The sequence below is a fragment of the Hippoglossus stenolepis genome, chromosome 15 (genome assembly GCF_022539355.2).
Source record: "Hippoglossus stenolepis isolate QCI-W04-F060 chromosome 15, HSTE1.2, whole genome shotgun sequence".
NCBI classification, from domain to species: domain Eukaryota; kingdom Metazoa; phylum Chordata; class Actinopteri; order Pleuronectiformes; family Pleuronectidae; genus Hippoglossus; species Hippoglossus stenolepis.
Genome location: NC_061497.1, coordinates 6,671,192 through 6,697,992, shown reverse-complemented (window position 1 = coordinate 6,697,992; position 26,801 = coordinate 6,671,192). Strand labels below are relative to the sequence as shown.

Here is a 26,801-nt window from a genome sequence, read left to right as displayed (position 1 = left end):
GCAGAGCCACTCACATGATCTTTAAAGTGCCTTCCACACACAGATTCTACAAACTGCTGCCAACAGTGTCTGGCTCCAAATGAAATAAAAAAAAAAAAACGTACAAGCACATTATCATAAACTAATAACCTTATAACTTATAATAATGTGCTGGTAACTTATAACCTAATACTGTAGTCAAATGATGTAACATAACTATTAAAATGGTTTGGAATGAGGTGAAAAAGCAAAATTGCGACTCGTGATGGAGTAAAAACATTCATCCAAATGGCCCATTCATCCCCAAATCCATCACGGTATAATCCCTCCCCAGTATCCACACCGCCGACCATTAATTTTGCCACCAGTCACACGGCGGCCTTGAAGTAAACATGCGCTGTATGATAATAAGTCAGCGCGCCACATTTCACGCAAGACTTGCTGTCAAAGGACTAAACATCTATCTCTCTCTCCAGTTCCGCTGCCTCCTCCTGCTCCGCACTGAGCCTTTTTTTTGGTAATGAGTATATTTACTGTATGTACCTGGAATAAGTCAAGTTGAGCAGACAACCAGATACAAAACACCACTAATTTATATCTGGCTGAGCCCGGGGCCCGGGGATGTGACTCATAAAGCAGCGGCTGCACGCTCTGTCTCAAGACAGCGGGCCGCCACCAGCGCCGGGATGATGTGTGGCTTCGTTCTAAACCAGCCACCTGAAAAACAACTCGGCGGAGGAGCCGGTGGTAAAAAATGACTCTTGACCTCCCTCGTTCTCTCAGCTCTCCTCTCAACCTCATCCTTGCTCTTCCTGGTCGCATTAATTTCGGGTAGAACAAGCGGCTCCGGCGAAAGGTCAGGGGGGAGGGCAGAGCGGGACATGGGCGGGAGCTGTAAGAGCCACAACATTACAGGTGGACTCACTTTTTACGACGGCAGCTGAAAGGAAACAGAGTTGAGTTCATTACCGAGTGTGAAAATGGATGATGGCGGCTTTGTGCTGTGGACGGGGGGGCGGCGGTTCGCTGGAGCGTGGAGTGGATACGGACGGGTTTTAGCGTGGACGATGTGTTACAGCTTTTCAACTCACTGAATCCACCTCTCATTCAGCTCCATGATGCCCCTCAGCCATTTCTCTGTGAACCCCTAATTACTGCATCACTGTCAACATGGACGGCCGCTGTGCATCACATCAGCGTCTCTTTTGATCACTCTGATGCATGAGAGAACGTCTTTTTTTGTGTGTGTGCATCTGCATCAGTCACTCATCATTTTTCATCTCGCTGTGTGTGAAAGTGTGCATGGGTACATCACATCTCTTTGAGCTGTCTCATCATGGGTGTGTGTGTGTGTGTGTGTGTGTGTGTGTGTGTGTGTGTGTGTGTGTGTGTGTGTGTGTGTGTGTGTCTCTGTGGAACGCACACTACATGAAGCTCCAAACAGAATGAGGTCGGCAGGAGAAAAAGCAGCCAGACAAGTCCAGCTTTTGCAATGCAAACTGGGCAAAGGAGTCCCCACGGGGAAGGTGGGAATGCAGCATGTGCATTAGACCCCATAACATCATTTATAACTGTCAGACACACTTCCACACAAATGGCTTTCACCACAGAGGTTCCCCCATTAGCATTAAAGGAGAGAGGCTGTAAGATGTAGAGAGAGGGGGAGAGAGGAGAAGCTTTACTGCTACAGTGAATCTCAGGAGTCCGCATCAGGGATGAAATTACGACTTTCTGTACGTTGGAGATTTCACAGCCCTCTGCTCGTCTGTTGAGCCGGTGTATTTGTCAGAAAAGTGGCAGGGGAGACGTTGTGTCCCCACTGGAATACGCCTGTGTGTGTGTGTGTCACCGGACCTCCTGGCCCCTGCGGTGGAGGTTGGCTCAGAGCAAAGACCCTTTAATTCCCTCTCATGTTCTTCAGAGAGATAAAGGCCAGACCCTGTCCATCATTCTGTTATTAGGCCGTGCACAAAGTGTTGGATCCCTGCCTGAACCTGCTGTACACCAGGAGCGCGTCATCGCACTCGGCCTGGGAAGGAAGAATATTTAATAAAAGTGCATTAACTCTACTCTGCTCGGACTGTTGTTTCTGTATTGAAGTTATCCTTTCAAAATCATTGTGATGAAATGTACCACAGAAGCGAGCCCGGAGGTCCGATCAAACAGCCTGTGTATACAGTTTATACAATACTGACTCCCTTTGCTCCAAGCCATTATCTCAAATCTTCCAGAATAGTTCCGGAGTCTGGAGCTGGTCACTGAACCGAGCCGTCGGGGCCCAGACGCTGTGCAATTCCTTTTGCCTGAGGAGATTAGCCTAGTCAGCACTTTTAAAACTTGTTTTTACAGGAAAGCCTTTTAATGCCTGATTGTAACTGGTTTAAACGGATGTTGTTTGTTTTTAATATATTTTTCTCTGTTGTCTTTTTTTATTTTTGTTTTGCCTTGTTTTGTTCTGTGCACATTGTAGCCTTGTTTAGAGAAGTGCTATAGAAATCAACTTTATTATTTTTATTATTGTTGTTGTTGTTGTTGTTGTTATTATTATTATGTCAGAGAAGATAATAAACTAGAATGGAACTCTGAAAATTCACCTTCTTAGATATTACTTGTCTAAATGTTGCAGATTTTCTTTCATCGAGGCCCATTAATTATTTTCTGAGAAAATGTTGAAAAGCGTATTATCTCACAATGTTGAACAAAGTGAAAAAGAATCCTGGATGAATTCACTGAGTTTCACGGCTTCTTCTCTGACCCACATCCTTCCACCAAAGTTTCATGGAAATCCGCCAAGTACTTTTTGTGTAATCCTGCAAACTGACAGACGAACGCAGATGAAAACATAACCTGCTCGGTGCAGTTAATGAATAAGGGAATGCTTTTTGTTGAAACATCTCCTGACATCGAATCCCTGGGTTGTCTGTTGGTTCAGTAATGACTTCAAAAGGTAGAAGAGGAACTGACTTCACATCACAGCCGTGGTGAGTGAAGGCTGCACTTGATCGTTTTCACTTTGGTTCACATTCAGATCACATGTTCAAACTGGTAAAACATGTTTAACAGTTTCCACCAGTGAACATGTAGTGCGTTCCATGCACAGACACGTTGATGAAACCCTGATACAGAGGCAGAACTGCTGTGCTCTGATTGAACCTTAATGAACTGTGAAATAAGTAAAGTGGAAGGTAGAAGAAAAGAAATGATATCTCTTGTTAACCTTTTCTTTGCAGCGTAGGTTTGTCTAGAAACTGACTTGTGGGTGAAGATAAAAGCGGAGTCGCAGTGAGACAAAGGAACCATCAGTGAATTTCATTAAATGAGTTATCTGTCTCTATCTATTCTTAAAACTGGTTCTGGCTCAGTGGGTGGGGAAATGACATTCGGGGCATCATGCGGCGTGGATGCACCAGCGAGCGTTCTTCATAGGTAGCTGCTAATTAGACGAGGAGGAACATCTCTGCTAACGTGCACAATTAATCTTCTTGGCACGTGGCAGAGTCAACACGGGCCGAGTGTTTTTGTCTCATGTGTCTGAGGATTTCCACAGGATCCCAGGATCTGCAACTTGACACGCTGCCGTTTTCCCGCACAGACAGACAAACGTGGGGAAGAACTCAGGCGTTTTGTTATCGGCGTTCCTGTAGCGCCGCGACTCGTTTACAAGACGACCTTGACATTCAGTGGGGAAGCAGGACATGAGAGCGAGTGCCATTAATTTTTACAATCCAAGAGCACCCAGATGCTGGTGTGTGTGTGTGTGTATGTTGTGGTGTGTTTGTATGTGTGTGTGTGTGGTGCTGGCGGGTTACTACGAGGGCCGAGCTCCTCCAGCTGGAAGCCCGTTAAGCCGTTAACAAGTTCAGGTGAAAATGTTTGGTGGCAGGCGACCTCCTCCTCCTCCTCCTCCTCCTCCTCCTCCTCCACACAGAGCACCTCCTCCACTGGAGCACATACAAGCTCACACACACATGTGCACACAGACATGCTCACTCACCACCATCACTCTCCAGCCGCCGTGATGGAAAATTACACAACCCGGCAGAAACAAGCAGAAGTAATACAAGGAATAATTTATGTGGAAAATCACTGAAGAGGCTGTTTTCAATAGCTTCCCTGCTGCAAAAAGCTTAATGTGTGCTGCCTGCTGCTCTGCCACATTGATCAACTGAAAAACACTTATGGATCAGGTGCTGTGTCTCAATTTGTGCATCTCCCTGTCTCACACGTGTGTTCACTCTGACATGCATAGCAACGTGCAGTGTGCTGTGTACCGAGATGATGCACTTAACCAGTCACAAGATGTGTCTCAATTCAGGGGCTGCATCCTTCAGAGGCTGCATTTGAAGCAGGCCTGGATCTAGACTGCTGAGATTGGGGGGGGCAATTAGAAATTTGGGGTGGGCACCCTATTCAGAGAGTATTCCCAAGTTTTTAAGAATGCGTCACAATAGTAAATTCAACTAACCAATGGTATAATAAAATTATTTAATTATAATTTTTGACACGTAACACAAACATTTGTGCACCTGCGCATAAGCACAAATGCAGGTGATGATTCCCAGTAAGGAAGCTGTGAGCTGACGACACTGCAATTAAACACTGGAGATTATTTTTAATGATACAGACGTAAATCATTTATAATAAGTTAAAAACAAGTTCAACAGCCCCGTTTGCTTTTGTAAAAGAACAAACTGTGAACACCTGGAGACTTTAACTTGGTTGTCCTTTGTGTAATGTTTTGTTTTTTGGACAGCACCTGAAGGCAGCACCACAAACTAAATGTATTTTCCCCCCGGGGACCTGAGTGTGATGATCCGTCCTTTTTATGGCTCGATATCGCATCATTCAAATGAAGATCAATTTTACTCAGATAATAATATGTTTGAACCCAGCACTATGTCCAACCAGCAATTCAGAAATCAGGAAATTCTGACGGGGCAAATGCAATAAACGTGATTGGCAGAATCAAATGGCACAGAATAAAGTTGACAAATTAGGTGGCCATTGCTCACCCCCGCCCACTTCTAGATTTAGGTTCTATATGAAGAAAGATTGCATCACAGCCGCTCAACTAGACTCAACTAGTCTCATTTCGAAGGCTCCTCCAACTACGGCAGACAAATGCGTCCTTCCATCCCCTGAGGAACGAAGGCTCCAAGGTTTGGATTCCTTCCCGGCCCAACTAAAGGTGAGACAAGCTGGTGACGGCAATCAAGGAAATCCTCTGTAGACCAGACGTTCTCATTTCGGTTCAGCCTTTGTGGTCTACGTGGCCGGCCAAGACCACATATTCTGAAGGATGCTGAATTGTGTGTTTGTGCGTGTTTGTTTGCCACCCTCTTTTACATCTCACAGGGGTGTGTGTGTGTGTGTGTGTGTGTGTGTGTGTGTGTGTGTGTGTGTGTGTGTGTGTGTGTGTGTGTGTGTGTGTGTGTGTGTGTGTGTGTGTGTGTGTGTGTGTGTGTGTGTGTGTGTCTGCCAGGCCATGGCGATGGAACTGGGCTCCAGAGCGCCAGCAGACCTGGAAAGCAGCGTGATCCAAACAAAAGCTTTTGACAACAAGGAACGTCAACAGAAAAAGGCCAAAGAAACTGGAGCACAAGTAGGCCAGCCTCTCAGGGAGCCTCCTCCTGCTCCCCGTCCTGTCCCTCCTCCTCCTCCCCTTTCTCCTCACACACACACACACACACACACACACACATTCAAGGTATGTTGTTCCAGCGTGAACCCAGTGTACACTCTTCCACTCTGAGGGAGACAACACAGCTCAATGTACAGTGATAGGTGTTGTAGCACAAACACAGAGTAGGACTAATGGCTGCTGAGGCACTTGTCTGTCTGTCTCTGTGTGTGTGTGTGTGTGTGTGTGTGTGTGTGTGTGTGTGTGTGTGTGTGTGTGTGTGTGTGTGTGTGTGTGTGTGTGTGTGTTAGACCTGCTCCATGGAGCCTGAGCACACACTGTTTCTACAGGCTTGTGTTTTTGTGCAGGTTGTCGACTGAAAAACCAGAAGGCATCAGCAAACTGATGTGCACATCAGCGAGGAGTGGTGGAGTAATAAAGTGGCTCTGATGAAAACTTAATGGCCCCTTCACCTTTATTAATGGAGGCAGGACCGTGCGCTCGAGTTCACCAGCGTGATAACACAACACATGTAGCACAGAGAGGTAGCTCCGTCAGCCTCACACACACACACACACACACACACACACACACACACACACACACACACACACACACACACACACACACACACTGGAAGACTCACTAATTAACTCACTGACAACTGGCTAACTGGCAAAATGACTCCAGATTTCAGCCAAATGAGCCTTTAACAGTGCGTAAATTCCGTAAAGGACGCGCGGTGCTTAACGTTTGAACACAAATGAGATGAAACACCGCAGGAGAAGTCAATCTGTTCTGTTTGCGCTCACTGCTCTGTGTGTGTCTGCAGCTGCCGCCCCGTGAAAACAAAAACGCCGGCGTTGCACCCCTCTCACTTTGCAGAAACTAGTGCAACAATTACACAACCGAGCAGCCACTTATTAATACCACCCCCCTTTCAAATGCTAATTTCCCCATCACACCTTCATGCATAAATCATAAATCCAGAGGTGGTATACTGGAGCAGGGTTTTTTTATTTTATTTTGAAGGTTTTTGGCTGGGGGGGGGGGACCCAACCTGCCTCTAGTAAGAAATTCAATTATCCCATAATGTGCATGAATAATAAGTGTCCCAGATACAAGAGTTTTAACAAGGCCAATTGTTTTTTACTCAAACAAGCTTTTAATTCAACTGTTTCACAGCCTGTCGTCACTTTTTGGGAGTCAAGGCCTGATAATGGATCAACACACAGAAGCTGATGTGACCAGATTTTCCCGCCCAGTTGGGAGGACGTGTCATGTTGGAGGTTGCTGTTTCGCACATTTGCTAAACTTTGGAAATGAAGCTGAAATTCTTGCTGGAGGATGAAACCCTGATGGCCTCCAAACCTCAGTGCGTGTGTGTGTGTGTGTGTGTGTGTGTGTGTGTGTGTGTGTGTGTGTGTGTGTGTGTGTGTGTGTGTGTGTGTGTGTGTGTGTGTGTGTGTGTGTGTGCTTGTGGCGTGCTGCAGATACTCCTCCCTGTGATGCGCTCTCCCTCAGATCAGAGCATCTTTTCTCCAGACTGAAAAGACTCTGCATCGTCCCAACTGTGTTTTCAGCAGAGCCGACTGAGGAGGAGCGACGGAGCCACAGTGTTGATGTTGTTTGCATTGTTCACTTTGCTGTGACACATGTGGTGTGTGAGCAGCAGCAGTTGAGTGTGTTGGTGTGAGTGAACCCGGATCTGAGTCACTCCGGCTTTTTGTCTTCTGACACGAGACGCTGAAATGTCTGAAAAATCTAATGTTGTGAATTGAAGATAGATGGACAAGAAAAACTCTTTACCTCTTATTCTGATGTTTTAAACCTCTTTTATTTTGCTTTTAAATTGTGCTGTCTGATTTTAAACTGATTTATTTTTAGTCTCTGTGCATAAGAATTCCTTTTTTGTATGGATGTGTATGTTTTTTTTTTGTGTTTTACCAGATTTTGGAAGTATTTTTTATTTCTTCACTATTTTTCAACCCTTGATATTAAACAAGTTTGTGAATATTTTGTCATCTGTGAAAAAAATAATAAACTACGTATCATAAAAGAATAATGTTGTCTCTGTGCTGTCTTTAATGTCCCTGCAACACCTTGAATCTCACTCCGAGTATGAAATATGCTTAAGAAATAAAAGAAAATATATTTTTCTAATATACACTGTAAAAAGTCATGTACATTTTACAGGTACAAGATTGAGGACATTAATGTCTCGCCAAATTGAATTTCATCAAATCAGCTCTAATCTTCTTCATTTGACTTGGATGTGATTAGTTGATTTGCTCAGATTTGCGCATTTTTGCTGATCATTCATTCAGTCCTGGGTCCCATGGAGCCACACTGAGTGGCCCCTGCCCTGCCCACTCTATGGGCTCCACCGGCATGTGTGTGTGTGTGTGTGTGTAAGGGGAACCCTACCTGCCAGGAGCTGGAGGGGATCTCTGCGAATTTGCCCAGTCCCCCGAAGGTGTAGCACCGGTACATGTGATCCAGGGACTCGGAGCAGTGCCACAACAAGCCGAAGCTCACGGAGTCCTTGCTGTGGTGCTGAGGCTGCTGGTGGTGGTGGAGGCTGTTCCTCAGCTGGTCCTTGACAATCCACGCAGGAGATATGAAGCTGAAGCTGCACACGGCGACCAGAGCGGAGGAGAGGAGCACCCAGAAGCAGCCCACGCAGCTGAACATGGTGGCGGCGTGGGGCGCAAAGCCCGGAGACAGACCCAGGCGATCGATCCCGAACCCGGCTTCTTCTTCTTTCTTCTCCCGGCCCAGGAGCGAATGCATTTGGAGCTCACGCCTTCAGGAGCGGGACTTCAACTTCAGCGCCCCCGACCAGCAGCTGCATCGGCTCAGAGACGAGAAGAAGGGAAACCGCTGGATGTCCGCAGCTGCAGCCTCCAGAACATCTGGCTCAGAACCCAAACAAACCACTGAGGGGAGAAAACATCCAGAGACACATCAGCGAGAGGAGTCAAGTCATCCGGAAAACAGCGCACAGACCTGACTGACAGGCTGCGTGTTCCTGTCACACCCTGAAGTGTGTGCGCAGCTGGAGCAGCAGTCACAGCTGGAGCAGCAGCACAGCTGGAGCAGCAGTCACATGTGGACGCACAGACACCTGCACCACTGGACTCCTCTGCCTCTCTCCACAGTCTCACGCCACATGCACACGGACAGCAGCTCACTGTGCGTATCGCTGTCTGGACAACGTCAAGTTACTATTGGCTAGAAGAGAGTTTCCGGCTCTGCTTTTCAAAGTAAAACCCCGCAGAAGGGGCGCAGCTTTACTAAAGTCTCCATGGGGACTTTGAATAATTCTAACTCCAGGGACAACCCAGATTTTACATATAAATGACTACATCTCAGCCTTGTGTGGCTCTGGAGAACTGTGACAAAACTCGAATGGCACTCAGTAGATTGCACACCTCCTCCAACAGGCCCCTTAAATTCAATTAAGCTGCACCAAATTGCAAACACACCCCTAAACATGCCTGATTTTTTTTATCAAGATCCCAAAATATCTCCCATCTCTCAATGTTAAATAAAGTGACTTTAAAAATCTGCCCTTTGATCCAGATCCATATCTAAGTTTATTGGGTTCCTCCCCAATCCATATCACATCCCTCCACCAAGTTTCATGGTAACCTGTCAGGGAGTTTTGCGTAATCTCTTTTACAAACAAACAAGCAAACCAACAAACACACGGGGTGGAAACATATTTGCCATATTGGCTTTCATTGTGGGAAATGTAGGATCCAATGTTTTTGATGCTGGACCTTTAATTAAAAGACAGAAAGTGCTATTCCGATCCCGACCGTTCCTTTTTTCAAATACACAAAGCTGTTGTTATTGGACAAATGTCATGAGGCCACATGTCCTGGTCACAGTAAAACATGGAGATGGACACACAGCTACATTTACTCAATCAGCAACAACATGGGGACAAAATGTTTTACTTAGGTTGAGTCAGTGTGTAGTTATATGGGCGGAAGAAAGTGGGACATGCTCGTCAAAGTGTTTGGAATTATTATTAATATTATCATTATTATTTTAGTTATTATTACAACTAGTACTAAGTTGTAAAAAATAGATACTTGTGTCAGGACATCCTTCCCACTTGTTTGAAATCACTTTTATTATGAAGGCAATAATGCATTTCCGGTGTTCTGCACATTGTCTTTTCAACTTGACAGAGCAGGAGTCTGACAGCAGGTATCTTCCCACGTGCATGTAACGCAGTGCACGAGCTTCCATGAAGCGATCAAGACATCATGCCATTACAATAAAAACAGTATATGAGATGATTAATTCAACAACTTTAATCTCAATGTAAATAATCTCAATAAATAAATAAATAAATACTCCTGAGCATCGGGAATAAACAGTAAAAGTTCACATCATTGGTGTGTTAACTGTTGCACACAGGTAGTAACATCACCTCTAACCCAATCAGAGCTCAGAACAGGGGCTGGTTCGCGTGGGGGTGGGCGTTGCCCCTGCACGTGGAGGCCGCCTCAGTCTGGAATGAAGAATAAGCAGCATGTGGTGAAAGTTATGAAAATGTAGATGATTAATGTTGTATAATATTTATCAGTAATTCATTAACAGCAGGTTTAACTGTACATTTTAAATACATCCAACTGCAACAAAGTCAACGTCTGTCGAATTCAGCGATTGGGAGAAATGCTAGTGTTCTAATGAAGCGCATGTTAAACAGCACTAAACTGTCAATAACTAATAAACAGCAAGACATGACTTCAACAGTCAGATCCTTAAAAACAGGAATGAATCGAATGTAAATGCTTCATAGAACTAAACTGTAACCATGGTGACGTTCAGCCCTTGGAGATGAGTTGTATCTTACAATTCGTGGATGTAGCTGGGCCTGTGTGAGACGCACTGACTGAAAGTAAACTCCGAAACAATATACTGAGTCATCAAGGTCCTTCCTCTGGTGAACACACCATAGCAACACAGCAAATGTCGCCCCCTCATGGCCAGAGTCAATACGAGTCCTCCTATTTAACAGAGCGTGCCACTCTAACCACATTTTTAACTACAATACTTTTTTGAACGTTATTTTTTTTTAAAAACAAAATCAGCCTGTTAACATCATCGACGTTCTGTGTCGACATAACCACGGCCTGCAGTGGGCTGAAAATACAATACCGTACAAACAAAAATGAGGACAGACGGAACGTTTCATAATATCTGTATTTAAATCAAACACAATTTTAAATATATTATAGATTACGTACATGTACATGTCAGAAAACATTAGTGGTACATAGTACCAAGAGTCTTTTCTGGTTCCACATCTTGGTAAGGCTCAAAAGAAATTAAAAAATAAAATAAAAAAGTTGAATTAATTGAGCACACTTTCCAGTTGAACAGTCTGGTTATCACGGATGTTTGTTTTAGTGATGCAAGAAAAAGAAAAAAAGCTGCGATCATCATAAAAAAGGACTAACGTTGATATATGGGGTAAACCAGAAAATGTAAAAACATTTAGAACATGGAGTTTGGAGTTTTCCAACACGACCGGAGCATTTTAAGTACATTATGGAGTATTTCTTCTTCTTCTACACTCTATGAAGGTGCCAGGAGGTTAACATAGGAAGTCCAAGAACTGTATCAGATCCTCTCGTGTTTCATTGTCACAGTTCCACATGTTCTACAGTACGAACAGTTAACAGCCACGGTAAGGACAGCTCATGTGAGGGAGCAGCAAAACAGAACTACTCCAGGGCAGGCTGAGGGGAAGCAAATGCAAAAACAAAAACTGTACATTGCTCCAAACCGGTGATTTTTCCGTCTTCACTAGCTGAGCCTTACACAAGGTTTTCATCTAAAAACAAGGAATGCTTCTAAAAGGTGTGGGTGGGCGTGTCACCAGGGAGTGTGGGTCATTCAGTCTTTGATACGTCCTCCATAGGTCCGAGATGAGACATTGTACAAACACTATGGCTGCAGCCGCACAGCGACAGTCCGGACGATAATGCTGCTTCTTTTCCTCCAGCGTCACGGTGGAGGTTCCCATCCTGAGGAGCGAAATCCTCCAATCGGACGCACGCTCTCTGCGCTGCTTTTACTTTTCACTACACATGAACCTTTATAGTGGTATGGAGTTGGAAGCTTCAAACAATTATCTACTTCAAGTTTTCCACTAGCCCATGCCTGAACATTCACACAACTGAGCTCACAACCACACACACATACACACATACACACATACATACATACATACATACATACATACATACGCGCACAGAGACGTGGTCAGGGAGGTGATAGAAAAGCCTTGTTCGCTCTCAGAGTAATGCAGTTTGTTGCAGGGTGAACCCAGAGCACGCTTTGTCACTGTCTGGCCAGTGTCCGCAGGGAGTGACGTTCCTTTGGTTTCTTAGCGGGTCATAACTGCAGACAGACAAAATCAAAAATAAAACAACTTAGAGAAGAGCTGCGGCCATCGGTGCACGGGAGCAGGAATACTGAGCGAGGGTTTGTACCTTGGTGGCCTTGCCGGGGCTGTCGTGATTTGACTGGTGGACGACGTCATTGACGATCATCTTGGCGATCTGCCACGCCATCTCTTCCTGGGCCTTGAGTCACAGCACAATCAATAACTTGGATTCAACACAGACTTTTATCTATATTCTTCAATAAATCATAAGTCATGGAGTGACGTCACACAGCCAATTTGAATGCAATACCCTTGAGAGGCTCGCTCTGCGCCTCAGACCACTGAATCATTCATGATTATTTTACATTTTGCTGCCTCACCTCATCGGAGTTGCCTTGGACCCATTTCTTCATGGCTTGAGAGAACATGGAGCCTAAATGAGGGGAGAGGCAGAGGGAAGGAATTGGACATATCAGGGCCTATTCTTTTTAATAAACAAAATAAACAAAATTATTTAGATTTAAATAAAGGAGTCAAAAGGGGACAAAATTAAACTAAATCTAGGTGAGTTAAATCCTGACACATTTAGGCATGTCAGGCTTTGTTAGACTCTGCTGTTAAGAGTTTAACTAGTTATTCATACCCAGCTTACAAAAAACAAAAAGAGGGGGATTTATAATATTTTGCATTTAGTGAATAACGTATATATAATAACATTTTGAGGATGAAGTAAACTCCTTGTGTAAGAAGAGTAATCTGTACTAACAGATTCTGTGTGTGAATATGCAGGGACAAGATTTTTTCAAGTCTGAAGCGTTCTGGTTTCAGTTTGTTGTTTAACCAATCACATTTGAGGAGCAAAAGAGGAGGGACACACTGACAAAAATGCATCTGCTTATTAACTTGTCTGGTTTCATATGCAGATAGCTGTTTATAGAGATTAGACAAAATGTCATCTGGACCTAAAACACCTACAAAAAGTATCGCTGTTTGTGTTATTGTGTTACAAACGTTCGATGTGTTAGTGTGATAACAGAAACCAGTTGGACTGTAAACAGTACGGATGCTGGAGTCACGGCTCAGATATCCGCTGTTTACACCGGAAGCCCAAAAATATTGGCCACTGACCTCAGAGGCAATTTATCATTAGATGACAGCCGACGGGCTCCGAGATTGTTGGAGTGAGTTACCAGAGTGTTACATCTGGAAGTGTAAGTGTAACCATCGATATGCCTACATTTGTCCATTAGCAGCTATTTCAGTTTACACAAATGAAGCCTCGTCTTTCAAGCTCGTCTAGTTTCTACATCTTAAAACCATTTTCGGTTGCATCCCCTTGAAGGTTCTAATACCGATTCCCACACTGTGATAATGTGCTAAAAGAGAAAGATTTTCTTTGTTACCGATTCTGAAGAACAATTGCACTAATTCATCTACATAAGGCACTTTGCAGCAGCAGTAAAATCAGCTGACAGTAGTTATTAAATTCTTGAAAGTCTGACTTCAAACTTGAACATTATTCTCAATACGCAAAATTAAAAACACATATACTGTATTTCTCCTCTGATTGAGTTCCACTTTCTTGAAATAAAAATAAATAAATAAATAATCTTCCTCTTCCCTTTTTATGCCTGCCCCGATACTCTTCTGTAGTTTCACAGCCTCTGAGTGATTTTCCTCAGAGGGAATATATTTAAATATTTCAGAAGACAATACGCTGTAAGGAGAATAGACGCAGCCACTAGAGGAGGTTTATATTCATGGGCACAGAGTAGGTGTTTTTCACTGAACGGAGGAACGAGATAAAATATGACAGAGTGAGGGCGCAGATACAAAGAGAGAATATTGATATGGATGAAGGTAGAGAAGAGAGAGCGAGAGAGGTTTCAGTGTATCCTGCCTTTGGATTTCTTCACATCCGGCTCGGGCTCTGCCTCCCTGATAAACTGGCCCAGCTCATTCACCTTCCCGAACGTCATCTTCCTGAGCAGGACAAGAGGAGAGGAGACGGGTGAAGACAGCACACAGAGCGAATGGGACAAAGCTGAGCCTCAGGCACACACAGCAGCATTCAAACACTACTGATAATGTGTATCCATTCCATCACTGCAGTTTCAGTGGAGGCAGGGGTAGTAAAAAGGGACCCCGGCTTCGTCTTTCAACAAGATTATTCTCTTGAGTTATATTTCTAGAGGATTTTTCAAAGCACACTCATAAAACACTTTGCGGCAGAGTCAATAAAAACCAGATGGATACAAGCATTGAATCGAAACGGCAGTGAGAGCAATCAAAGGGACATAAAGAAGAGAAACATAAAAGAAAAGGGAAACAAAAACTAATTTGAGGGAGAATTAAAGATAAATTAGAAAAAGTTAAATCTATTAAAAGTACATTTTAGGATGTGATAAAAATTTGTGTTTTCTAATATTTGAACCAATCAGACACAAATCACATGATGTTTTCTCTTTTGAGCTGACCCCTTTAAACAAAGCAAACCAGAAGTTTTGGATTGATTTCTGATGGGTCAGACTGCCACTGGCTCTCAGACCTGGTATACACATCCGTCCTGGGTGACCCGATCACAAGTGGTCAGCTCTAATTTCAGGCAACCAACATCTTTTCGCTGTGTTCTAATGCAAATCCGTCCTGAGCCACATATGAAGGACCTCCCACTCAGCTGATGTCTCTGACCCACGACAGGTAAAACAGCATTTTGATGCTACTCACTCTTTGAGGTCACAACATCAACACTGATCACCACATTAAGTTTGACATTAAATTAGTCAAATCTTTCTTCATAGCTGCGCACATTTATTCATTTAGTCCCTCCTGACTACGCTGGCTCTCGCCCTCTGTCTCTTTCTCTCCCTCTCGCACCTACACACAGACACACACACACAGTCATCGGGCTCATCTATAAACTCAAACTGGGTAAAAGCAGCCTAATTTGGTCTTTGTGGTTATTTGCATAAAGAGCAGGGAATTGAGATACGATCAATAGTGGGGACAGGAGACATATTTTAATACAAGGTGTTAAAAACATACTTAGCTCTATCCACTTGTGATCAGAACTCTCAGGACTGGTGTTAATACCAGGTCTGAATAGGCTCTCGTTCATTTCACCACTACATGATCCAAAGTGTGTGCAGCATTTTAATGGGGGATTGGCTTGATCTCTATTCTTCTGATGACTTGTATTCACCCATGTGACAGGAAAGGAACACAAAGCTCACCCAGCATACGGCCGCTGGTACAAGGACTCAGGGTCCAGGCTGGCGATGTCCACGGTGATCGCCTCATCGAAGTTTTTCAGGATTTTTATCGCTGCCCTTTTGGCTCCTTGCTGTAGGGAAGACACCATGAAGTGAACGTTAAGCTACGTTTCAGGTAACTTCCTTTTTTTTCCCCCTCAGGAGACAACTAAACAACATGATTGATCATGACCCTTTGGTATTAACAAAAAAAATATCTTCATCATTCATGTAATGAGGTGGAGCAGGTCTAAATGTCAGCAGACAGGGGAACGTCCCCTCAGGGGTTGAAGATGTGGGTTCAAGTTTGGGGGTCACCTGTGAGGCCTCGCTGACATTTGAACTCGAGCGGTTGTTGTCCGCGAGCCCGCTCTGACCTGGAGCGCTGACATTCACAAATTCATCCGCCCGCACCGAGTTGATGAGGTCACTCAGGTATTTGTAGTAAAGGTTGCTGGACAGGAAGCCTGGCATGTAGACCTGAGCAGATGCAAAACAGGGTGAACTCTGTTAGAAAATTATGAGCTTCCAAGGTTACAAGTTACAGGGGTGTGTTACTGACCTTTATGTGCTAACAACCCTGTTGAGCTTTTGTTTCATTATTGCAACACAGGTGCATGTGTCAGTGGTGTAATGGGACAATTTGTCAGTGTCTTACAACACAAAAGCTTTAGGATCCTATTATAACTTTTTAGGCTCATATTGAATCAAATTTGTCAAGCACGACATATATGAAGGAATATCGGAGTCCAAGAATTATTTACGCGTACACAGGTGAAGATAAGGTAGTAACCTGGTAGAGAATGACCCTGGAGTCGAAGCAATTCTCTCAGGTCCCATGGTAACTGTTAAAAAGTATTTTTTTGGTCTCTATCAGAGAATCTGACCTTCTCCATTGTCGTCCAGGCCTGTCGGAGTGGAGTGGTGAAACAGTCGGGGAGCGGCCCTCCCTCTCGGCAGATATTCGACTCTATCTCCATCCGCACCGAGTCGCCGAAGCCCAGAGGGTTTGTGGCTTGGAGTGAGAAATACCTGAAGAGGAAACAGCGCGATGATTAAGATTTGAATCACTGCCGAAATCACAATAACATTTTGAAGAGGCTTCAAAAAGGAGTATCTTAAAATTAGATTCCTATTCATTCATTCCATATAAAGGACAGAGGGTGTTGTGTGGCTCTGGAAAACTTTGATGCTGAAGAAGCAGGTCAGTGGGCTGGTTGAGTGGATTTTTGAATCACGTTATTAATGAAACAAAGGCCAAGATAAAACCTCAGGGATTGCAATTAAGAAATGGAAGAAAAGAGGAGAAAAAAATGATGTGTGTGTCTTGTCATCTGTTCTGTATTATTATAGATAGTGTGTGTCCTATACAAAGCTTTCAGCAGACAGAATTACACATTAATACGATTTCTAAAGGCTGTAGACGAATCATCCAATTAAAGACTGGGCATCAATCATCAATTAATTAAACTGAGTTAAGAAACTGACCTTCACCTTCTGATTACAATATGATTAATATATACTGGAGAAAATTATTACCCACATGCAAAAAAAATAAATAAAGCAAGTTCAACTAAGTCTGCCTTCCTTCGTGTTACCTGGTACCAGGCTACTATTACAGGTGCATTCAAGTGAATCAAACATACAGAATATGATCTGAGATGAAATAGTGATACCCGTGGGATCATTGAGCCACAGTAACAGCATCCAAGAGCAAAATGTCAATTACACAACCAGAACGGAAGCAGCAGTTGTAAAACACTAAAAGTGATGAACAGATATTTAAGTAAGGACAAGTATGGAGAGTGTGGAGTTTTACATGTGTTAAGAACAGTGAGGGGCTTTCGCTTAAAATGATGAACTAGTATAAATACTTAATGCACATTATAAAGTTAAAAGTGGTGCAAGACTGTTCTCTGCTGCCAACGCAGGATAGGAGCTAATTAGTGGATTGCCAAGTTGCTGTTTTTTTCATAAAAGACAACAGAAGACGAATGAATTAACAATTTTCATAAAGTCTTTCTAAACGGCGGTGACGGAATGAGTGTAAAAGCATCAGCAATGGTTTAATGAAACAGCAGCAGCAGACGGAACACCTACTTGTCGTAGAGGATCATGGCGTCATTCTGAGCCTCCTGGCCGTCATACTGGCCCTTTTTATCTGCTAGCTGGTTCTGGAAGTTGTCTGCTGCCAGCCAGAACTGCAGTACATTCATCGCCTCCTCCTTTTCCATGTACTACAGGGGATGAGAGCGAGGAGCAAATACACAGTCAGCGTGTTTTTAAGATGTCAGTGTTTCAAATTTTTAGTAAAGACCAGCTGCTGGACTCCATAGAACCCTGAAGCCACTGCTGCACAGAGATCTGTTCACCTGTTTAATAATTGTATTAATAATAGTAATAATAATAATAACTTTATTTGTATAGCACTTGTCTAAACGAGGTTACAAAGTGCAAAATAAAGAATCGATTGTAATAAAAGATTCAGTTCAATTTAAGAGCCAAATCATAATAATAATGTCAATGAGCAAGTTCAGTGAAGCTGAACTGGAGGATAAATTGTGCTTGTCGTGAACGAGCTGTTGTTGTGATTGAGTCTCAGCCGCCGCTGCTACAGAGCGCTGGTGGCCTGTTTATGTTTAGTTTATGAACATTGATTGTATCACGCGTCCAAGTCGCATCAAATTTGACACTTTCCTTCCCTGGGCCCTTAAAAATACACATGTCAAGTGTGAAGATTATAAAGATGAATGGTTCTTGAGATATGCTTTCCACATAGAGAAAGAGATTTCTGGAATTATTAGACAGATGCTTTATATATATATAATCTGACTTCCTGAAGCCTTTCTGCTACAACGTAATTTTAAATAAATGCCTGATGGTGGCAGATATTTAGAACATCACCCGGAATATTGGGCTTATTACAAAGTGCATTGCAACAGTATTTTTTCACCCAGTAAACACTTTTTTTAGTAAAAACACAGCTGGTGAAGCCGAAAAAACAGAGCACTTAGGGAGACATTGAGTGTTTCGTATGGGTAGAAATAGCTGAACAGAATATTCTCACCCAAGTGCACATATTATCAACACGCTCTTCAAACAATATATGTGGATATGTGTTTGTGATGATAAATACCGGAATGAAATACATAATGTTCTGAGAGACACCGAGCTCACTCACCTCAGAGAAGTAGAAGAGAGCAGACTCACAAAACAAGATGTCAGCCAGGAACACAGAGCCACTTGTCAACACTTCAATCTGGTATTTACAGAAATGATGGCTCCGCAGGAATTCACTAAAGTGCCTGGAAATGAAAGGGCAAGTGGAAGATGAGAGCAGCTGCTACTGTGGATGTCGAGGTGGAAAAATGACAAAAAGAACACCAGTGTCACTTTAATGTCAAAACATGGTGATGAGGAGATGTGTAATGTATTAACTCCTCTGGATAATGAAAAGACAGACACTCACTGTTGCTCCAAGATGGCGAACACTACCGACTGTGCAATAACGAAGCAGTTTGGGTCCACCATGCCATCCTCTCCACATATCTTAGCTGCACAGAGGAAGGACAGATGTATTACTACACAACAGTATACAATTTAAAATTTGGTGACCTTGGATTCCTACTGGCAGCATCGGTATCTTACCGACTATGTCATTTCTGAAGGGTTCTGTGACGGGGATGGGCCTCACGGCGTCTGGAGAGATGAACTTGGTGAAGATGGTGACTGCATCTTTCTCTATACCTGAAACACACAGAGGCAAACAGCTGATCATCCAGTGATGCTACACGATGGGTTGGAGTGATGCTTATGGAGAGCAGAAACTTTTAAAGAGGGAAAAACTGTTTCTCTCAACCATCCCCAGGCAATAGGAAAGTTTCCATCCAAATGTAGCACAGGTATTAACAAAAGGTCCAGAATAACACTCAGTTAAAAGAAATGACAAATTAATGTGAATATTAATGTGAATATTACAGAAGGTGGTGGTGCCAATTCTGCAGTCCAGCTTCATTAAAACATTGTAGAAGAGGAGGGCACAACATATAAATAATTAAAGGAACAACAGTCATATTTATCACTAGATGTATCAATCTGCATCTTCACAATTATTTCATTTACTTAACAGAAGCTTGAATGACACATTTTTTATATGCGTCATAATCTATTCACCAAGTCTGTGGTAATTATAAGGGAATTATATATATATATATATTTCTATTATCAGGTGAATCGAAGCACATTTACTGTATCTTTGCTTTCAGCTACTCAAAATTGTCAAAAATGTAAACATCTTAATTTAAGTCAATCAATGGAAAGCAGCCTCTCATATTTTTCCTTTGTGTCATTTGAGTTGTATTAAAAGTACAATATGCGACTTCTGCCACTAGGGTTTCACAATCAAAACATTAACAAAAGACCTAATTTGACATCATTGTCCTTTTCTTTTCCTTTTTTTCCCCATTGTGAAGCAGCATGGGATTATGGGAGTTGTCTTCACCACCATTGCCAATGAAAATCAACCAGACGTGTCTCAGGCACAGATCATGTTCACGGATGAGGTCATGTTTTAAAGATTAATTCATGTTACGCAGCAAACAGCAATGAATGATCCAATATGAGGGACCAACACAAACAGTGGAAGGAAAATGGCTAACTGGCTAAAAGAGTGTTTTTCCATCGTCATACATCACTTGACCCGGAGGTTCCAGCAGAGATGGACAAAGCCACAGGGAAAGCAGATATGAGTTTGAACATTGTTGAAAACATTTTGGATAATTGAAGTACACAAGTTAACAAAATGTATAATATAGGTCTCTTTGTTGAAGAATTGTGAAACTTAACTTTCCGCATTTGAAACATCCTAAATGAATGTAAGAAATCCAATATGTATTTAAAGCTTATAATAATAAAAAAGGATGATTTAAAGCAGACTCACTTTTCATGAGCTTGTCAGAGAGCTCCTGCAGGGTACTGTTAGACTGCACCTTGAAGGGAGTCCCCGTCCTGGAGGAGGCCTGCCTGCTGGGTGTGTCTGCTCGGGGGGTGCCGGGTCTCAGGCCAGCCTCCGTGCTGGAGGAGTCCTGCCACTCCGATGGCACCGTCGGACGTTCGGTGCTACTATCCCGCGAGAGGGCATTGGGTGTGTGAGAGGCCGTCGCTGGGAGCTCAGAGCCATCTGGCGAGGCGGGGACGGGCTCGGCCAAGGAGCTGTGTTTGACAGAATTCAGACTGTGTGCTCTGACTCGCGACCAGCTGGTGGAGCGGAAACTCTCGGCCTCCAACCAGAACCGAACCAGGTGGTCTGCGCCCTGCAATTCCATGAAATGCATATAGTGTGGAATCGCCACATTGTCCCGCAGGACCTGGTCCACCGTCTTGGATAGTCGAGAGCGGGTCTCCTGCGGCTGATAGTTCACACTGGAATGACCTGAAACAAACAGACACACAACTGAGCGATCAACTTAGAAGACATATGTTTTAGAAATGTACATTGTAGATTTCAGGAGCATATTTATATTTTCAAAACTATATTTCTGGTCATACAGTATACCACATTTGAAGATAATGGAATATTGCGTTAACCTTGATGCTTTATAAAACTGCATAGAACAAATGCCATCACCTTGAGGTAATTGAATGTGAATGATCTCCATTCAAAATAACTCTTTAATTACAAAAAGACAACTTTAATACTAGTATTTTGTATATTTCATGTATTTAAATAAAATCTATAATAACAGATTAAATATTAGCACTGATGAGTTAACAAGATACATTGCTGTTCACATGAGATTTACACTGGCTTTAAATTCACAACGGACAGTGAAATATAACTGCAGACTGAGCACCACACTTTCTATTATTTACAGCTTTCAATTTTCAAAACAGATGGAAGATAGAATGTGCAGCACATTGATGGGAGCTGGCACAAGCAATGGAAGATAAAAGGTGGATTTTTCTCAGTTCAGCTTCTTAAAATTTGGTGCAGGCTGAAGGCTGACGTGAGCTGAATTCAAACTCAGAGATACTTATATTTGAATTTCAAGCTCCCTGTGGCCTTAGACTATGCAATTTCACAAATGAGTTAACCCAGACAAACTTTTCAGAACCACACAGCAGCAGCATCATGTGTCCTGTCCGTCGTGTCACTCGTGGGAGTATGAAGTGGTCACACGTTGACTGCGCCCCTTTGACAGTTTCCAAACATTTGAACACTGGGGGAAAACCCTGAATCCTGTAAGGGTGTTGCAATATTTGACTTAACTGAAATAATTACTTTATGTTTGAATAGCATCCGGCATCCGGGCGCACTGCTAGCACAAACACACACACAATCCTAGAAAACAAAATAAGCAAGGGAGACAACACACACACAGACAACAAACCCAAAACGGATTATGATTCAGAGCTCATCAGCTGTAGTTGGACTGCAGCGTGGGCTGAAGCTTTGTGGTATTGTGTTTGCTCTTTGAAAACAAAACGTTGGCTTTTCACCTTCCTCCTTGAGATGATACAGTCAAGGCTGCCTGAATACTGAGCACTGCGACTCTCAAAACAACCCGTGCAAAATAAACTGCTATCAAGACAACACCATGGAAACCATAAGATTATTGTGGTTCTCACTGCGAATATACTGATAAGTCCACTAGTCTCAGCTCATGTTTAAACTGCTACAGCTGCCTGCAAACTGACATTGAAACTTGTTATCACTTGTGCCCAGCGAGTTCCACCCAGACCATGTGGTCCGGGCTGCAGCACAGGTTACTCCACCTCAGGAATTCTCCGGACAACTCGCTCGTACAGTTCCTGTCACTGCCGTCATTCAACATTTCAGCCACACTACGCATCATGGCACCCGCCATCCATGCACAGAATCTAATTTTAGATCCCTTCTTAGAAAAGGGAGGAGACATTTCTTCAGCACGTAACCACATTAGGAGACTGCAAGGATATGTCAGCCTGATCGACGGGCTTTGGATTGTTTGGCTGCTCATCAAAACTGATGCAAGACGTCACACAAGTGTCTCACACAGGATTAATGGACTGTTTGACACTTGCACAAGACGGTTGGTTTGTGATGCAAGAGTTACACTCAGTCAGAGAACATTACTACAAGAAACCTAATTGTTCCCATAAGGTAAATAGAATCTGACATCTAATTTTCCATCTATAACACAAACTATTGAGTTATTAAGTGTAATTATCAAATGTTTGATTAGTCCTTTGCATATTAACATCTAAATTCAGTCTCTGTACCCAGATCTCCAAAGTGCGCAGCCTCCATGTGGCTCGGTTGCTTCTTGAGGATGGCGGTGCGGCCGCGGGCGAAGGAGTCCATGTTGGCAGAGATGGCATTGATGGCCACATGGCTGGGCCCCGCAGCTTCCTGGATGGCATGGTTCCTCAGTCCTAACGATGGAGAGTCAGGGCTGGCTGGAGTTGGGAGTGGAGGACGGGGGATGGCAAAAGAAGAAAGAGAGCACAGCAATGTTAAAGTTCTGAGTGGCCTGGATGTATAACATCAGTGTGACTTCATGAAAAGGTCTTTTTAGTGAAGGTTTTTTTTTTTTTTTTTGAAAGAGCTCAAAGTTACTGCTCAGAGGCCTCAGGGTGTGGGATGTTGAAGACAACAGTGCATGTGTTTCTCTCGATAGCTTGAGGTCAATTTTGTTCCTTGTGACTTCATAACTTCAGGCAAATAGCTGTTTGAATCCCCTAAGATGGTTAAATATCTGTATCACATCTGGGCAAGAGTCAAACATTGCACTGATAATAATTACAATATCTGATATTAAATACCCAATCATATCATAAGTCCTTAAACAAAGGATTATTAATTCAACAACATAGTGAAACACTTTCATAACCTTATTACCGTGGTAATTATGAACTCACCTCTATTGACTTTAGCATCGGTTACTTTCTCAGGTTCTTTGCTTTTGGCTGTGAGGGAGAAAGATGAGAGCAGGATTGTAACGGGAGAAGCACACAACATTTTGATTCACAATACAGGGCAAGAAGAGCGAGGGGAAAAAAACAAAGACGAGATTGATGGAGGGGTAAAGTAAAAGGGTTAGTGTGATGTCACCGGAAAGACTCGGACACATTATATAGATACATAATGACAGAGTGAGGGAAATAATACAAAGCAACTGTGAAGATAAATAGGGAGGCTGAGGATGTTTTTACACTTGACGTCAGCATTTGTGACCTTGGTCTCAGATCTGGCCTGTCAGACAACATACACCTGAAGCCGTCTACGACTCAGTGGTTGTAAAAGAAACAATACATGGCGACGCCATTCCTAAGCTCTGTGCCTGGAGGCAAACACTCATCAGACTGACTCACCATTCATATCTTCAGATCAAGCTCTCAGAGTATCAATTTCAAACACTGTCAATACGAAATGGACTGAGAGAGGCCGGGGGAAATGGTACAGAAGATGCTCTTTCGGAAAGACAAACTGGCAATGGTAGGCTGTCACAGAAAAGGGCTGTGACTTTTAAATAGTCCACGGTCCAACAACCTCTGCTGCACAGATCTGAAGCATCGTACATGAAAACACCGGCTGTCTTTGTTCTAAATCAGTGGTTCTCAAACTTTTTCTCACATTCCTCCCTTCAGAAGTTGCAAAAAGTGCAAACCTCCCCACACCACAATTTTGTTTATCAATCATAAACAATGATAGGGGAAGCAATTCGTAAAAAAGGACCCAAATTGAGTTTTAATGAGGTAAAGGTCAACACGTGAGAGCATCATCAAACTTTTGGGGTATATCTACAGTCATCCATGCCCCCCATGCAGTGGCTCTATGCCCTCCACTTTAAGAACCACTGTTCTAAGTTAATTCATTCATCAGTCAAACTATATTTTAGGATTCATTACCAGCCAACCCTATCCCAAGGAAACCCCTCTCTTCCTGTCGGTCCTCTGTGTGTGTGTGTGTGTGTGTGTGTGTGTGTGTGTGTGTGTGTGTGTGTGTGTGTGTGTGTGTGTGTGATCTCAGTTCAGAGAGTTATAAGAGCACTCTCGAATAATTCCTCATTTTGGGGCCCTGCTGTGTCAGCTGCTTTCACAAGTGTAGCCTCAAAGGAGGGAAACTACTAATCTCACTGTTTTTAGAAAAAAAGTGGAGCCGGATTTCCTGAAGAAACACAAGGAGAGTTCAACTGAAATCCATGTCACAATCACTGTCTCTTCACTTATTTCTATCCTATTTGTGCACTCAAAGCAAAATACGAGTTGTCAGTAACCTGGGGCAGTGGAAATATATATGGTGTTTACAGTGCTTCTTATTTGAATACTCTCATTGCTTCTCAATGAGCTTCTAGTCTAACACACAGCCAGGCAGTAAATCCTATAATCATGAAAGTAATAATGTTCTGTTTGGATTAATTATTATAGGGATGAAAAATCACACTGTACCTACTGGAGTAGGATGTGAGAGTAACGGGGGGGGGGGTTCAGGAGTAAAACGGTTCATTCAACCTCGGTGGTTCAATTCCAGTCCCCCCCACACTCCGTAAATTGTCAAGATGCTGAACCCCACACTGTTGGCAGTGTATGGTGGATAGAGAAAGTGATACACTGAATGTGTGTGTGAATTAGTGAATGGCAAAACTGTACTGTAAAGCCCTTTGAATGGTCATCCAGACTAGAAATCACAATATTATCAGAATGCATTTTGCAACATCAGCTCCACTGGGTTTCAGCACCTCAGCACAAACTCCATGACTTAGAATGAAGCAGCGCAGTGGCCATTATACCATTAAGTAGCCTAAACAGTGAAGATTACCCCCTGATCAGGTTGCTGATCCTGCTCTCATTCAATCCAATGAGCACTGCATGATGCTGACCACTTGGACACATCCCTTGCTAGCTGACGTTTCCTGATAAGGACCTCACATGTCTTGTTCTTACTGATGCCTTATTTACAAACGACGGGCAGGTGTGAGCTTTTTCAGACTGAAGCAGTGAGCAAGTGTTCAGATGAAGCTACCTTAGCTTGCAGCTACAGCACAGCTTGGGGCTAACGCAGGTAATGCTGCTCGCAGGGTGTTTTAAAACGGTTTTAATTGTATTTTAAGCAGTCACCGGGATGCAAGTAAGCAGCTGGCAGCCCCTCTGACAGATGTGCCGCCGCCCAGGCTTAGCACTGGCGTGGACATGACAGGGAGGATAGAGAGGCCAGCCCAGGCTTAAGCTAGCCGTGTGACTGCAGAGAGCAGCGGCAGCAGGAAAACACGCTTCCCCGGAAACCACCACGTCCACAGCGGCTTCCCCCGCGGCCGCGGCCTCGGTCGCATCACTCCTAACTAATCTGGGAGCGGTAAGCCGGGCTCCGGGTGCTGCGAGCCGCCGGTGACGTCGCAGCCCCCCAGAGAGGAGCTGGTTCCTCACCTTTCCTCTTGAAAAACGACATGACGGGTTTCACGCTCCGGACGCTTCCTCGGCTCACTGACACCGGCCCGTGCCTCCGCGGCTCCCCTCATTCAAAAGCATCTGTCCCGCACGCTGCCGGCGAGGGAACGGCGTGTTGTCGCGGCCCCGCTGTCAAATCCCAATTTGCTCCAAATCCGAGCCCAGTTCAACGGCCATGTTGTCAATAAACGTCCTACTTCCGGGCTGGTGCCGCAGCAGCATTGTGGGAAATGATGCGTTTACCCGCTCTGGTCAGAAGAGGGCGCTGTTTCTGAATGAACAAGTGAGCAGAGGCCTCCACCAACACTGCTCTTAAATTAAATATGGCTGCACACACTCAGATTTCAGTTCCTTAGTATCTCTACATGTGCTGATTTATTCTATGAACATTTTTTAGTTTGGTATTATTCATTTTCCTTTTATTGTAATATCACAATCTGTGCTTTTGGACAGTGGGTGTCAGTGATGAAAAGTAATCGAGTTACTCTGACTGATTTACAGGAAGGGATCTTTTGGCAGAAATTGAATATAAAATAATAATAGTGACGTTTTCACTAGTGTGTTTCATCTAAATTGTACAAATTTTTGTTTTCTTTACCCTAGAATGGGCCCTTTATATTTACATCTGGAGCGGGTCCTCTCTACGGAGGCAGTCAGGTTTTTTACAGTAGCCCAGACTGGACAAACAAAACACCTTTTGAGTTTCTATGACAACTGAAGGCTACCACAGGTTCTCTATCTTGTTTGGAAGGGGAGGGTGAGGTGAGGGGTATTCAGCTGCAACATGCTACTTCACCACTAGATGTCCCTAAATCCTACACATTGAACCTTTAAAATACTTAAAATATGTGTTTACTGAATATTTTATCTTCATATATATTAAAGTACCAAACTGTAAAGTAGCTGTAATTAGCTCCAACTTGACCGATTACATTACTTAGTTCTTCTAATATATTCATATATAAAAAACTAGAATGGCACTCAGAGTGCATACCTCCACCAAGGCCCAACACTCTCCTTATGAAACCACATTTAAATTCATTAGATCCAGATCTTTATTTGGATTTGCACCAAAATTCACACATTCACACAACATCAGTGCCCTAAACATGAC

General features: G+C 43.4%; 2 protein-coding genes across 2 annotated transcripts in view; both read right to left on the bottom strand.

The window, feature by feature from the left end:
* Nucleotides 1-8,814, bottom strand: part of LOC118122644 (transmembrane protein 211) — a 109,413-nt gene extending 100,599 nt beyond the window's left edge. The window contains exon 1 of the mRNA XM_035179500.2: nt 8,027-8,814. Within this exon, the coding sequence (XP_035035391.1) occupies nt 8,027-8,392 (366 nt within the window). The 5' untranslated portion in view covers nt 8,393-8,814. The remainder of the gene's footprint in view (nt 1-8,026) is intronic.
* A 1,364-nt stretch (nt 8,815-10,178) lies between these two features.
* On the bottom strand, nt 10,179-25,914 carry akap10 (A kinase (PRKA) anchor protein 10). The gene is made up of 15 exons (XM_035179153.2): nt 25,667-25,914; nt 23,162-23,209; nt 22,523-22,699; nt 20,202-20,693; nt 18,911-19,009; nt 18,732-18,816; nt 18,444-18,567; nt 17,363-17,499; nt 16,150-16,294; nt 15,581-15,742; nt 15,245-15,354; nt 13,912-13,994; nt 12,392-12,444; nt 12,118-12,210; nt 10,179-12,025 (listed from the first exon to the last, which is right to left on the bottom strand). The coding sequence occupies exons 1-15, from the start codon at nt 25,686-25,688 to the stop codon at nt 12,020-12,022; spliced, it is 1,836 nt and encodes a 611-aa protein (XP_035035044.1). The 5' UTR covers nt 25,689-25,914; the 3' UTR covers nt 10,179-12,019.
* Between the last annotated feature and the right edge of the window lie 887 nt (nt 25,915-26,801).